This window comes from Nothoprocta perdicaria, unplaced genomic scaffold (genome assembly GCF_003342845.1).
Source record: "Nothoprocta perdicaria isolate Ctin4 unplaced genomic scaffold, notPer1 scaffold_149, whole genome shotgun sequence".
Lineage (NCBI taxonomy): Eukaryota > Metazoa > Chordata > Aves > Tinamiformes > Tinamidae > Nothoprocta > Nothoprocta perdicaria.
In genome coordinates, this window is record NW_020454638.1 from 349,229 (window position 1) to 365,460 (window position 16,232).

Below are 16,232 nucleotides of genomic sequence, written 5' to 3' on the forward strand. Positions count from 1 at the left end.
TTAACCGATGGCAATCATCAAAAACAACCATTTAAACAGAGTTTGCAATGTTCACCACGTGTTCACCACGGCATCTCCTAGCTGCACCTTCAGGTGGCAGCTGTGCAGGAGCAAGGGTTTCATTCATGCTGCTCAGTTTCATTATTGAGATTTTGACTTTTTTTCTGATCAGTACTAAACTAAAAATTAGATCCTTCCCTACTTATTGGGGGTGAGAGGAGAGAGAGAAGGATTCACTTTACTGGTTATGGCCACAACATTGCACAAGGGACACCTATGCTCCAGATTCTAGCCCTCCCTAAAAACAWCAAAACCTCCTACTTGTTTCCTCCATATTCTTGTTGAGTTTTATATATTCTGTTTTACAACCAGGCCTGAAAATCGGTTCGCTTGTACTTTTGTCTGGATTGCAGACAGAAAATATTTAACTATTTATGCAAAACAGATTGCCTCCAACAGGAGACAGACATATGAAGAAAMTAATGTGTCTACATCTATATGTTTCTGAACATAAACTCAAAAAAATTAAGCATGATGAATAAGGATCTTTGTGCAAAATTAACTGCCTTGCAGAAMTCCCTGACCTACTTAGAACTGTGATGATGTCTTTTGGAGGCACTTCACTTTGAGGCTTCTCAAAATGAGCTGGCATATTTCAGTCTGTCACGCCAGCATTTCTCAAAATGTCAAGAGACTTTGTTAAACAATTCCATTAAAAGAGGAATATGTTGCATAAAAAATATTCCCTCTCCCCTYACTGCCATCACTGCTCTAAGTAGCACATGCGGAACTAAAAAATCGAGCACAACTCTCTAGAAGAGATTTATTTGTGCCTGTGATTAAGCCTGAAAGGAACCAGCTCAGCAAAGTCCTGCTCAGATGCCAGAAACCAGTCATTAGCTCAGGCTTTTAATATTTATACATATATATAAGCACACAGTAATAATTGTTTTGACATTTGTAAAGCTATCAAGAAAAACTACATGACAGAGAGAGAAAGTTAAATGCTAAGTTATTTTTATTTCCATGATGAGAGTTAATTTTAGCCTCTAACATTAGGCTAATAATTCTAGTTATCTTTCAAAGGACACCTCACTTCACACRTTCTCCAGGGTCCGGGGGCAAATTGTATCAGTATAAAGAAAAGAAATGAGCATATAAAAATGGAGATTGCCCTTTTAGCTGCACATACAGAACCTGTATTCAGCAACAAGGCCAACCAAAAGTTCAGAAGTAAACTAGCAAACCCAAGGTCAGGCATGCTACCAATCCCTAGTATTACGTGCAAAGTTGCCTTGCTATATTAAAATTCCTATTTAAAGCAAGTCTTCTCAGAAAGGTTAGATTTAGGAATGGCTGTCTGTGGCAGTTTCATAAATGAATGTAGGCAGCTGCTAGGACACAGGAAATAAAGTTGAGCAATCAGTTATTCAGAAAGAACAAATACTCTAATTCGCTTTCCAAACTATTTCCACTTTCAGATGGTTAATAAACCATCTTCCCAATTTAATAGAACACATTATTTTAAAATACTCATTTTTGATCTGTGTGTACACTCTAAAGAGAAATTAAAGTCTCCTTATGAGCCAATTTGTTGTTTGGTAGAGTATTGATTTAAACAACTGAAAAAGAACAAACAGTAATGTTGTTTCTTCTGCTCTTCTTCTGCTGTTTTCARTTTTCACAACTATGGATAAGATCTACAGGATGACCATATCTCGGTTTGGTAATACAGTGGTTTGATGGTTTTGTGTGTTGATAACACAGTAAGATAAAAACAAGACTTTGCAACCACACATTTCGCTGTTTCAAAGACTTTCTTGAAATTCAGGTATCCACATGGGAAACAGATGTCACCTATTAAAGTCYGAGTAGCATAGCGTACATAATTTTGTGATAATAAACAAGGTAAGTTTTGGCATAGCCAAGCCTCTGTGTTTTACTTCAAGTAAGCTTTCTTCAGATATACTTTTGTAGTTCAGGAGTTGCCATAATTTTCAGACTTGCTATATTTAAATGTTTTGTTTTACATTCCTTATTATATGCATCTAAGAAAGGGAAATGGAAATCCGGAGATTGAAGTTTGTAAAAGTTCTCTCATTTTAGTGTATCTAATGAGCCCCACTGAAGGATGAGCCTGTTGCCCTCTTTGGTTGTGACACAGTTTGGCTCAACTGCTAAAATATTTTGTTTTCCTGCAAGAGATGCATTTCAACTTCCTTTGTGTTGTTTTTGTATAACAACATAYCTTATGCAGGACTACATTATGTTCTCAAATACAAGGTGAGTGACATTCTCCTCCCACAAAAATGGACAGTTACTCTTGTTTTGAAGGCTGCTTTTTTGGAGCCTGCCCAAGAATTCCTGTTCCTGAGTTAGAAGAGCATGTTTAGTTTTTCACAAAGAAAAAACATTTTTTTTTCCAGACCATTTTTTAACTACTGAAATAGTTTCAMAAATAGTGATTGTTTTTTTCAAATAATTGCCCAAACTGTCACAACTACAGACTGCAGAACTTCTGTTTTTAAGTACAGACTATTTTTCCCCATCATGAAGCAAAATTCTTAAATGGAAGTTCGCTGGAAGTTTTCTGTGAGGCTATGAATATGTCCAACTCTTGGCACCACTTTCATAGACAATGTTCTACTACAGTAAGTTCTGCTTGCTATTAAAATGGATAACCATCTATTTGATTCACCATAATATAACAAGTGAACGTCAATACTTTCCTGCACTTAGAATCACAGAAAATGCGTGCATAATGAAGACTGTATATTATATACATATCTGTATAACACATAGTGACTACCAGCTTTTGCACTTTGTTTATATTATTCTCAGAAAACTATTTGAAAGGTCTAGCTACTCTCCCACACTTGTGTTATCTCCCTTTATATACTTTTGATAAAGTGAAACTTGCTGCWCTAACTGCATCGCAAGCAAAACCGTTTTACTCCAGAAACAGGTTGAATTGCTCTGCCACACAGCCCTTCAGAARGAAGTTACAAATCAAGAAAATAAATATAAAAAGCTGCATCCCTTAACAATGCCTCTGAAATCTGAAGCAGAAATGGGCGGAATGGGAGTCACATCCAAAACTGTGATAGCAACACTCATGGCTCAGTTCTCACACCTTTTAACWAGGTGTCCAAATTTAAGGATTCTTGAAGCACCTAAAGCACTTCAAATTTCATTTCAATGTATGCCCTGAGGCACTCACAGGATGGCAGAGCAGCTRTATTCTCAGCTCTTGCTAAAATTCTACTGCAGTCTGGAGAGTAGATGTTCAGACATCTATTTTGCCTGAGGAAGTTAAACAAATAAGCATGCCAAGAACTCACTAGGCTCCCAATGCTCACAAAACCCTCCTTTAGAGCAGTCCAAAGTGGAGGCAGCACCTACAGTCCTCAGAAAACAAGCACAGGGATGCAAGGAAATGTACAGCTGAGAGGGTGAAAACTGAATTCAAGACAAAGAGATTACCTGGCAATAGAAGGACATACTGATCAATCACAACTCAGCACAGTGGCTTAGCAAAGAGAATTCCTGGAAAGGGATCCTATTACCACACGCTATTGTGATAATTCGGGGACAGACAGATTAACCTGGTATCAGCAGAAATGAGGTTAGTCAGGAGTAGTCAGGATAAGGAGGATAGAGCTGCTGAGCAAAAGGACAATTGTGATAAAGTGCATTTTCTAGGGATATGTGCTGAGCATGAGGGGGAACCTAGTTCCAAATCTAACCCTGTATAGGTTACCTTTCATATTGGCGTGTTATGACACTCTATACAACCTCTTTCATTGAAGGCACAAGTCATAGTTTCTATGACATCAACCAGAGCAGCTCTGCTGTCGGACCTAATACCATGCTCTGACAGATAAGCAGCTTCTCACCCATGGTAGCCTCTCACACTTTGCAGAAAACTGCAGCATAGATCACCAGCTGCTTCCTACACCAGGTGCCATTTTGCTTACACAATGAGCTCTGTAAAGCTTTTGACTGATTTATCATCTAGCAGAGGATGGTGGAATATTTTCATTGAGAAATCTGTAGCACAGTGCATTTGAAGCAGTGGTTGCCATGTTCAGAAATTGGCACAGGGAGTACTTATATGCATATATTAACTGGAAGAAAATATGTTCTAAATATGGGGCAACAGTATGTAATGGCTGAGGAGGCCAAATCACTACTACTTAAGGTAGTGTCATGTGTACATACAATTGAAATTTCATCTTTGCAGTTGCTTGGCCCTAGAATAATCTTCCAACATGACAAGGAGACAGATATACAGGYGTATCTATGAGCATCTTCCTTCACAAATGTGTTAATATATTCTTACCTTTTCTTCATTGAAACTGTAATCATCCTTGTCCTACAATCATGTTCCACATCTGAAACCTTAGTTTCTTCCCCTGGTACTTACCCTGCTTCCAGTGCATAGCACATGGCAACAGTTRAATATGGTGTTAGTGCCTTGCTGTAACATCACAGAGGTGTGTGCCTTGCAGCAACATGCTCTTCATCCTCAGGGTTTCACTTCAGCTTAGATCTCAGCATTCAGTAGTATCAATGCGCTGCCAGGTACAGGAATACGGGCTCTTACCTCCACTCTAAGGCTGGTGGTTGCCTTTACAGTCCCTTCACTACATGTATTACTTCACAATCCGTGACTAGCAGTGACTTGCTCTGGGGCATTTGTCTTCTCAAAGAGTCTACATGCTAGGAATGCCTGAGAAAAGTCAGGAAAAGGTGTGGTGAAAGGTTGGAACGGTGTCTTCATTTTCCGATCAGGGTGTTTTATTTGCTATTAATTCTCCTCCAATGCAAGAAACACTTTATTACAGCTTTGCTCCCTTCCTCCTCCCCTCCAGCAATGAATGCAATGACACTGGCAAATACCTGCCAGTTATGGGGAAACCTGGTGACACATACCACTGTTCTTTCTGCATGACACAACACATTTCCATTACTGGTAGAGTTCAGGGCAGAATAGGTGGGAATAATTACACAACCAAGACCTCAATCTAGACCTCATTTAGCTGTTATGAGGTGCATTGCATTCCTGACCACTTCTGGGAAGCAATTTAAGTTGACTTTTGGGAGGACATTCTGCAGCTACACAGCTTTTGTGTTTTAACCCTGTAGGGGTAAAGCCTGTAAGAGAACCATGTTCCAGTCATTTGCCCCACTTACCTATATTGACTATTCAGAAGCCATTATGAGAAAGGTCCACAGGGTCAAATTAATATATAATACACAAAAGAGTCCAGTCCCATAGCTGGGTTCTGGCACCATACAGCTCTCCTTTCTCTTCACCTTGTAAACCTTGCCGCCTAAGGTAAGGTCAAAAAACATGTGTTTTTTGAACTGATGCCTCTCCCCTCACACCCTGCAGTTAAATATTCTCTTCAGACTTACTCTCTGTAGTGTCATTTGCTTTGGTTCAGAGCCTGGACAAGAATATGCTGGATGCTAGCAGCCTTATACTGCTGTTCTGGAGTTCACAAACTGCACAAGTGCTGCGTTCACCTTGTTTTACTTGTGCACTATCTTAGAAGACGTTGCTTACGATATTCCTACATGTCCTGTTCAGCCATCAATACCTGTGCAAGACACGGAGAGGGAAAGGGTCTTTATTGGCTRTAGATATGATTCCTTACAGACTACACGCAGATAGTACTCAGCAGAGATTAAGTCCCATGGGATCAAACCCTCCTTACTCCTGCCCAGTCACATCACATCTCTGCTACAGTGGCCATCTCCAGGGTATTTAGAAGTTAGATGCTGAGATGCTGGTCTTTTAATCCTCTGCATCCTTCCAAAATTTCAGGTAGAGCTCTCCGTATTTTAGCAGTAATCTGTAAGGAAGAGTGAAGTTCTTGAATCTCCTGAAGCAATGTGGATCACTTACCCATGGGTAGTGCAGTTAATTTTTTGATTAATGTTTTTTCCATAAGATAAATAGGAGAGATATAGCTTTGCAATTGCACCTTGTGAGCCTGTTTTCAGAAACTGGAACCTGTATGAAATTCCTCCAAGCAATATGTGTACTGTGTATATTTGAGATTCAGAAAAGGGAAATTTTCAGCCTCTGAAACATTCTACTTTCCTTACTCATATTAAAAACAAAAAGAGAATGCATGAAAGCAATAGGCTCCTTTCTGTTCAAAACAAGTAGCATCTTCTCTTGCTCTCCTAAACAGAAAAAAAAAATGATTACAGATATCCACCAGGAGGCAGCACATTAAAGCATTTGTGCTATTAAAAAGACATCTGAAACAATTCCAAAGTTACCCCCTACCTTATCCTCAATCTAGTATTTTGTAGATGTATTCTCCCCGTCCTTTTTCTTGTCATTATGTTTTGTATGTTCAGCTCCTCTTATCTACATACCTGCACATTAGTGGAAATTCCAGTGCTTTCAAACAGCTCACTGCAGGCACACACAGTTAAAATGGAAGTCTAACTAATTTCTGGAGCAGCACTGAGTGGAAAAGAAATGAATAAACTAAGYAGGCAGAAGTGATATGACAAGCATAAAATGACCCAGATTAAATCACTTTTACTTTCTTTGAAGCTTCCTGAAATGTTCTAAATCTGAGCTCTCTCACAAGCATTTTTACTGTTGTTTACACACACATAAACACACACATAGGGAGAACAAAATGCCACCAAGAAAGTTTTAAGTGCTGAATTGTTCACAGAACAGGAATATTCTCCATTTCTTCTGCAGGCAACACACCTGCCTCACTGTCACATTGAAAGCAGCACTACRGGTTCGGATTCGTATCCAAGCTCCTCTTGGCACCGAACAGGAGAAACAACCCAGCTCTGGATTTCCTGACTCAATTTCCTGACTGGATTTCCTCTGCTCTTTCCCCAGCCCACTCAGTCCCTCTTTTCTAATGGTAAGGAGGACTCTTTCCGCTTGTGGCATAGCATGAGTTGAATGCCTAAAAAAATCACAATAAGTATGCATGGAAAATTTAAACCAGTACACTATTTGAAATCCCAGTTAATTATGTACTACCAATCCATTTTAAACTCTGCCACTGTAAGTATATAATAATGCTCCTATGGCGTCTTGTGTTACAGGTCAAACGTATGGAACACAGCAAGAAGGCTACAGAGAAGTGTAAAGTGTCTAAATTATTTCTAGATACATATCTACAAATATAAGGTATGAACAAAAACATCAACAAAAGGACAACAAAACCCAGTATATAACCAGGTCCCTAGGAAAAGGCAATTGGGAAGAACTAATCAAGAGATTAACCAGGAAAGCTAATATTTATAGTTTCAAATTGCAAACCGGGCTTGTAAGAGATTATCTATATCATCGACTTCCCAATTCAACCCAAAACTACACCTTCTTCACTGCAAATCCACAGTTAACTGTGAAATTAAAACACAAGCACAATGTCGGCAGAAATCACAAATTTATTAATCCTTAAATATATCCATCATTTACCATTATGGCAAGAAATATGTACACTGTGTCCCATGGTAAACTGCAGTGTTCCAAAATGACAGAAGGTAAGTGTATAATTCAGTTGTGGTGGAGAGAACAAATCACAATTTCCTCACATCTTCGTGTGGAAGACAAACTTGATCTACAGTAATATGTCAACACCACATGCTATGTTAGAAGTATAAAAAAAACACCCTACACCTAATTAATTAATTTTAAATAGTTATGCCACTTATAGCCGCTTCACAAAAAAAAAAAAAAAAAAAAAAAAAAAGTAAAAATTAATAAAGAAAAAAAAACAGGCCATTACTTCTTTTCACAGATCCCATTGGCAGGTTAATATGGCTCAACACATTTATTGTAGGTGCTTATTTTAAATATATATTGTTTAAAATCATGTAGTAATTATCAGAGAAGCTTAAATCCATCTACCATACATCTACTAGTAACAACACCAAAATGTTTAAGAACTGCTTTTGATCAGTAATCAATACAGAAACATGAAATTATACAAATCAAGAAGCTCTTCCATTTTAGAAACTTCCAGCTGCAGAGTTGCAAATTGTTACCTCCTAAAAAGAACATTGACTGAGATACCATGCACTATACAGAGCTGCAGAAAACAGTTAGTCCTGTTGGTAATAAAACAATTAACAAATGAAAAAAAAAAAGAGAAATAATAAATCCCTCTATTTTTCTATTAAAATTGAAAGGGAATAAATCTAAATGCTTGCAAGAATATACTTTCACAGATACGTAAGGGAAGCAAACATAGTCCCTGTAAGAAAATTTCTCWTCTAAACTGACAAGAAAGCATTTCCTGCACAGTGCACAGATTTTTGCAGCAACAAATAAAAATCTAAAACAAATTGGTAATGCTGCAAAAAAAATGTTGACCTTAACGGTGTCCACTGCACAATGATTTTCACAAGTCAAGAGCAAACTGGGCGGTAGGGAGGAAGAGAAAGGAAGGGGAAGAAATAACCCTGTGGTAAAGTGTTATGGGTTTATTAGAAATCTGGTGTATTCATAACATACTTCCAGAAAAGCAACAACTATATTGGAAAGTAAATAAACTTTTCATGCTAAACTTTTAAGGCCTAATATTCTATAATATACTAACCACACAACTGGACTATATTTTAAACAAAATTTTTAAATGTTCTAAAGCCTCCTCAAATTTACAATACACCCTAAAAGCAATAAAATTCTGTTTTTCTTTATCTGTTTTAACATTCAAAATCTGCCTCTCAATCACCACTTAGTTCCTAACAATTTTTAATTTTGCTTTATCATCCAATATAAATTTTCAAAYAGCATAGTAAGAAAGCAAAGGTGAAGGCTCAAAGAAAAAAAGAGGAAAAAAAATGAAAGAAGTTGCTGACCAGCCAGATCACTACCAGTTAACTGAGAACTGACCACACCAGCAAATGAGGAGATTTTTCCAGTTTACACAGACTAATAACTARGAAGGCTTCAGCTGGAACAAAGCCAAGATATGATCATTCCACATTTACCAGTGATTTTGTCCATTTACATGCCGTAGTAAAAATCTGTTTTACAGTAATACAGCTGTCAATGTAAAACCTATCCCTTTCTTTCAGAACTGAAGCAAAATTCAAGAATCTAGGGATTAAGGAAGAGTCAAAAAACAGTTCTTAAAAAAAGAGGGTCTATGTATTTTTGCGAGAGGGTWTTTTTTTGTTTTTTTTTTTCTTGTTCCTTTTTTATAAACGGGATAACTTTTAAAGTCATCCGTCAAAACTTGGCATAAGTGGAGAAAAAAAAAAAGACAAATGTCTCCTATATCTACTGCTGTACACCAAATGTTTGACGTTTATGCCTCRCTATTTTCTATTTGCATGGAACATCACCTTCATTGAAATGTTAACAGTGTACAGATGGAATATGCAGCAAAACGGTGCATCACAAATGTGTTACATGAAGAACCTTCACAACTTCATGCACTCAGAAACATGCATGAAGAGAACAGGATGGCCAAGACGGTAATCAACCAGGCGCGCTGGGTACAGAGAGTGCAAGAGCGGCACCGCTGAGATTTTTAGCTGGAAGGAGGGAGAAGGAAAAAGAAAGATTGCCATTACTGAGGTACCATCACCACCAGATAACAATACATGCTCACGTGTTAGCCAATACTATTGAATAAAACCTTCTCCAGAGCATTTAATAGAACAAAGAAAACCAAACCAAAAAATAAACCCCCAAACACTCAGGAAAAGCACTTTTATTTTTTCAAACCACTTTACAGATATTTTCAATCTTTACAACATGCCAGAAAAGGGAAGATGAGGCAGTTTGTGAAATTGCCTTAATCAGTTTCTCGAAGGAGGGAGGTCTGAATTCAAGAGCTTTAACTTGCTTCCTTAGCGTGTACATTATGGACACGGCCACAGTTTTTCCTCATACAAAAACTGAACTGCACAGCAAGGAAGAATTGGGTGTCATTTGCATGCAAGACATGCTAGAAGCATCATGTAAAAAGAAAATGAAAGAAATGTGTAGGAAAACAGGCAACTACTTCAGCTTGGTACTATTATTTGCGTTACCGTAGCATCTAGGGGCCGAAGTCACAACTGGGATTCCGCTGTGCTAGGCACTGTACAAACACAAAAGAAACACTTTACTTGAGTCTTCCTGTTGCTGTATTTATGAAAGCACAGTAAAGTGAAAGGTGTGATAAGTGAGTAGGTATAAGCCTCAAAGTCTGCATTTGGGAGACAGTTTGAGGTCCAAGAGCTCTTCAACTACGGGTATTTTAAACCACTGTTTTTTTATATGCAGACACAAAAAAATACAAACCAATAAATTCTTAAGACCACTCAATATAAAGAAAGATCTACTATCAACCCAGCTACCTGAACAGAGAGCAGCGATGGACCAAAGAAAAACCTAAGTGTGTCAGACTAATAGTAAAAAAAATACAATAAATAAATAAATAAATAAATGATGTAATTTTGTGCTCATACTCATCTTCAAATTAATTGCCACATGGACACATTTCATTTTCTGGTACCTATAGCTTGATTCTGTCCTCAGATTTATACCTCATCACAGCAACAATTGCTTTTGCAAGTTCATTAAATGTGAAACTTTTCTTCAGACAATGCACATAAAATTGTCTCTCCTTTGCATAAGAGTCATTATTACCTACCATTTTGATAATGTTGAAATAAGTAGTTGTAAATTGCAAAGACTTACAATACAAGAAATGAGGAACAATAATATGGAGCAAAGCTTTAACTAAACTCCTGTCATTTTCCAAACTGGCATTATTTATGCACTACTAGTTTCACTGGACAAAATGAGGGTGAACATTGACACATGCTAAAACTAACTTTGAGACATTTTATGATAATATGATCACCACAATAGTCACAGAATGTGAATCCTGACATGGCACCATGTGGGAAGTTAAACTTGAGAAGATGGGGATTAAAGCAAGAATGCAAGGTAAAGTAGCTGAAAGAAAAAGGACAAGGACTGGGCTGAAAGGGAACTGCAGGGTAGAGCAAACACTGCTCTCTGTTAACACCCTGACTGAGTACACAGAGCAGGACCATCTCGTGTGTTCTGCTTGCACAAGGGTGGAAGGCATTACAAATACAGAGGAAAAGTCTAATCCACAGACATTATGCTACACAATGGGGAGCACGGGGCTGTGCACTCACCCAAGGTTTTATAAACTCATTGCTTGGAGAGGGAAGATTAAGATAAATACATGTCTACCCTGGATAGTCTGCTAGTGTGCTACAGATGATAAAAGTAACATGCTGTAACATAGCAGACATGGCATTCTTAGCAGGAGAAGGAAGTAAATAAAGAAAAATAGAGTCCTGCTAACGCGTGACCAAAACTGCATGCAGTATTTCCGATGCACTCAAACTGGTGAAAAGACAAACCTTACACCAGAAAAGATACAGCACAGAGCTGGTTAGGGAACTAGGAAAGCAGAGATCCTACCATACAAAGTCAAGCAAGGACACATGTTTTATTTACCCTATCAAAATGGGAGATGAGAAGTGATCCTAATGACTCTTCAGATAAAATGGCTCCTACCTGCACAGCTGTCTCCAGCACTGAAGGAGAAAGCTGACAAAATAAGAACCACCAACAACACAATGTGTTGCAAAAAAAAACCCTAGGATTCACAGTACGGCTCTTAACAATCAGAGCAATGATATTTTAGAACTGTACTAGAAGCAAGTTCAAAAAAACCTTCTGCGTTTAAAATAGGGGCTAGGTGAGGCATAGATATAGTGATGCTGCCAGGGCTAACAGAGGATCTACCTATTGCTTTAGTGTAATCTCAGAGCATCTCTCCTTAAACCCTAGCTACATGCCAAGGCTTCGAGTCACTGCTCCTACGTGACCTTTTCGTTTCAGTTACATTCTCCACATCCTGAAAGCTCCTCTGTCTGATTCCACAAGCTCAGAACTCCCTCAGACACAAGCCTCTGTGCTCAAAATAAGATCTCTTTCAGCCTTTTGCTGCCACCCATTCCATCCTTACTAACCCCCTAAACTCTTTTTTTTTATTAGCACGACCAGCAGTAAAGAGCTGGCAATACACGAGTCCTGAACACTGGTGCAGCTTTTATGGAGCACATCTCAGACTGCAAGGCACACCTACATTTTCCTGAGGTTTACCGTCTCTCTCCGTGTGACCTCACAGCCAACGGCTGCTTTGTGGTACTTAGATGAAGCCTCAACTTCCAAAGAAACTCCAGCTCTGGTAAGTGCTCATAGGAGCAGTAAGTGCAGAGCAGAGCACACAGCAGTACATCTCACATGTTGCATGAACATCAGGATCCTATTAAAACACTTCTGCCTCAAACAGAAGGAGCAGTAAAATCTATTCAATACAGGAACTATTGGGAAGATTTTATAATCTATAAAAAATGAATACTGACCATAATTGTAAGATTACTATTTCATTTCCTTCCATTTCTGCTGCTTAAAAATAAGTGTAATAAGCTACCTTCTTCATGTATATTCATGATTATTTCCTATAAATATGTTTTAAGATAAATTAAGAAAGAAAAAAGAACGCAGCACACAAACAAAACAGAGAATTACATATACACCCACACATCCCTTAAAAAGGCAAAGATGCGAGTGCTCCCTAGCCCAGGGTGTGCCAGCCTGACGCACACACTCACTGTCCAGGCTGCACTGGCCAGCTGTGCCCATTACAGTTATGTTCACTTCCCTATAGATACCCAGGTTGGACTCCTTGACAAAAARCTCCTTTACAAAGTACACCAAAAATATCTCAGGAATACTACTGTGTATTAATACTCTTTATTAATACTAGCTACTAATGCTACTAACCTTTCAAGCACTGTAACTACTCTTTTGAGAATATCTGTTTAAATACTGGCATTGCCGATAGGATGCAAAAAAAAACCCTACAGAATGACATGGTTCTTGTTCCCACTGGGTTAACAGTTGTAAATAAAATACAGGAGTTATTAACAGGTAATCAAATTACATTTTTTTTCTTCTCCAAAAAAGATTCCATTCATCTATCATCGGTGAAATTTTACACTTAGTCCTACTATATCCTCATTTCATAGAATACTACGGGAGATATATGGGAGAATGTTGTTGCAAGAAGATGCTTCACAAAAATGTAGGTATATTTAATATAAAGGGTTCACATCTGAACAAAATAGAATCTATACTAGGGCTCTGTAATTTGGAAACAGTCTAACCTAAGTGTGTCTACTTAGAGAGGAAGTCAACAAGCTTGGGCCCCAAGGGACATGGTAACGCTGGGGAAAGCTGTAAGCAGGAGAAAAGCAAAGGACTTGAGCACTACCTCTTGAAGAAGCCATGACTCTCCCTTTCTTACTGCAATTATGAATCTACCCTAATTAACACTGCTCAAAATCTGGCTCAAGGTATCCAGGTTTGTGAATGGCCTCTCACGCCCTCGGTGAGATGCTGCGACTCAACATGCGGTGATGCCAGAATGAAATGAGCAGATGAATGATGACAGCGGATTCAAAGCTTACCCATATAGGTGGGAAATAGCGACAGAACAGAGATTGCCTAGCAGCTCAGCAAAGGGAGTGTGCAAGAACAGACSACAACATGATAGATAGCTTTGTGCCTGAATTTATAAAGTAAATACGTAAACTTTCTCAAGTTCAGCATGGAGAGAACACAGATAGGTCTGAGTAGGTAGAGACAGATGGAAATCACACATGCAAAATTGCTCAAATTATGTTTTTCAGTAAATGTTACATTATCCTTTGAAATTTTCCAACAATCTCCAACAGCTCCATCTATCCTATCATTTTTTATTCCTTCTGTGCTCCCTGGTTCCTCTAATGGGACTCTCCACTCTTACTTTGCGTGACTTATATCAGGGCACTAACTCCATTAGAACATTTTTGTACTTCTCAAGCTCTTAGTTCAGGGGCTAAGATCAGTAGGTATCATTGTCAAAAATGACAAAACCAAAAATCATTATTACCAAAAATACTCTCACAAATACTTCATGCACACTCCTGACACCACATAACTGCACGCAAAGAAATTACACTATCAAGAGGGCACCTTCATAGACTTTAAGGCCAAAAGCAGCTATTAGACTATCTCGTGTGACCTACATAACCTAAGCTTGTGCTTTGAAATTGTTCCTTACTTGATAGGTACTGTTGGTGACCCTGAACGGTGGAAGTGAACGTTCTGCCACTTGCCATCCCGACGGTGCCAGACCCGTGTCTCCTCTGACTGCATAGTCTTTGGCATCCCGCTTCCATCCATGTACTGTGTTAGCCGTATATACGCAATGCAGGCGGCATCGTCACCCACAAGGTGGACATGAGGATTGAGGATAATGGTGTGGATTGGCTTGTTACTTTTGGATAAAGCTAGGACACAAAACAAACACAGAGAGGATACTAAGTAATAAAAAATACTAAGTAATAAGATATTAAGTCATACTTAGTATTTAGACGCTAAATCCATCTAAGTATGTAAGTCTATGTAAGCATATACTAAGTAATAAAATCCATTTACTGATAACTATTCACAAAATAGCTCAAAAATATAGTAGAAATTAGTACAGACACAAAAGGAAGTGTGTTTTCCCCTTGCCATAAGAAAATCAATAGAATTTTTAATAATATTTCAATACGACGATCATCCTGGTGAGATTGCATAAGAAGAAAAAAAAAAAATCCAAATCAAAATGCTGATGGATCAGAGAGACACAATCACCAGGAGCAGAAGATTCAGAGAGATGAAAAAGATTTTTTCCGCACCATTTTCAAAGTAGAACCGGTGAAAGTCCATCCCTTCTACTAGGTTACCCAAAGCTTCGGGTTCAAAGGACGTAAGGCCTGGATCGCAGATTTTTCTGCAGAAAGTAAGAAACTGCTGCAATAAACACATGCCATTAGATCTAACACAACACTGGGCAGATTCTTTCTAAATGCCTCCTTTAGCCCATGGCACAGGTGGTGTACCAGGAGTTCTGATTTCAGCGAAATCCAAGTTTGGCAACTTACTTCAGCTGGACCAGTCTTAACATAAATCATATTTTGAGAAAAGAGTGCCAAAGAGGCCCTACAAGTCATTGGTACTACGCCATCAGATTCTGCTTGTGCCTCTGAAAACTGGCTGCCTCAGTGCAATCCAAAGTATATTTTTCAAGGCTGACACCATTATTTAGGAAAGATCTTTATTTTTCTTTCATCTGCTAAAATGCTGTGCAGTTTTAATGTAATTATATGAAATTTTATGTGTCATGTTAGAAAATTTTTAAAAAGGTTTCTTAGGGTGACAAGAAAACAAGTGACATAGTTGAATTGTGAAGCTTGGGCCACAACAGGACAGAGGCYACCCAGAGAAATACAGAAGGAGAACAAAAAGAATTGTTGAAAAGTGCTTAYGAAGCATCTTTCCTGTATTTCAAAGTAGGATGAAAAGGACACAATGATGAATTTGAGACACTGCACAGGAAAACTGACAATACTCAGGCCGTTTTTGCTCAGTAAATACTTATACATAAATGCAGTGTTCAGCAGGTGGAAGCTAAATACCATATGGTCCTTCCTGTTTTTTTATTACAAGTGGGATTCTGCTAAGTACCAATACATTATAAACGTAAATATCTATGTAATTATAAATGTATTATCTATGTACATTATATATAGATTTTTTTTTTTTTAAACAAGACATGACATTACTTTCGTACTCCTAGAAAGATCACTACATATTTCACGACAGGTTTTTACTTCTGGCTCGTAAGGCAAGTACATTAGATTTACACGAGCATCACCTATGAAAGTGGCAACCAGGCTAGCAAAAGCTGAGGCGAGGCAGTGGTGAACAAGTGCTCCTTTCCTTGGGGGCATCTGAGACTGAACTCTAACAATACACACGTGTGCATGCACAGCCACACCGAAACGGCAGCTCTCACTCCCACCCAAACTTACGTGTAAGCTTCAAAGTCCCCGTTGTTGATAGCTTCAATCAACTGCTCGGTAACCTTGATAATCTCTTGCTTACGAGCTAGAGAGATAGAAACACAATCATTCTTAAAATGGAAAGCAAGGTGGAAGGTGACARCTGAAAGGCTGTCAGAATAACAGCCTTATCAAAGTTATTCCATCATTCCTTAGTTGATATTACTGCAATTTCTTTTCCTTTTCTATAAGACAAAGTATTTTTTACACTTTCTTTACAGCAGTTTTACACTATTTATAATAGTTTTAAACTATTT

The 16,232-nt window shown here is 38.3% G+C and overlaps 1 protein-coding gene across 4 annotated transcripts in view; it reads right to left on the reverse strand.

Moving 5' to 3' along the window:
• Window positions 1-7,928: 7,928 nt before the first annotated feature.
• CAMK2D (calcium/calmodulin dependent protein kinase II delta) overlaps window positions 7,929-16,232 on the reverse strand; it is a 134,180-nt gene continuing 125,876 nt past the window's right edge. For 3 of the 4 annotated variants that reach the window (XM_026034602.1, XM_026034601.1, XM_026034600.1), the window contains 5 exons: window positions 15,946-16,021; window positions 14,770-14,864; window positions 14,148-14,376; window positions 10,042-10,091; window positions 7,929-9,540 (listed from right to left, as the gene is read on the reverse strand). In XM_026034602.1, coding sequence (XP_025890387.1) covers window positions 10,085-10,091; window positions 14,148-14,376; window positions 14,770-14,864; window positions 15,946-16,021 — 407 coding nt within the window. In that variant the 3' untranslated portion in view covers window positions 7,929-9,540; window positions 10,042-10,084. Of the gene's footprint in view, window positions 9,541-10,041; window positions 10,092-14,143; window positions 14,377-14,769; window positions 14,865-15,945; window positions 16,022-16,232 lie in introns of those variants that run through there. The other variant, XM_026034599.1, reaches the window with a different exon arrangement.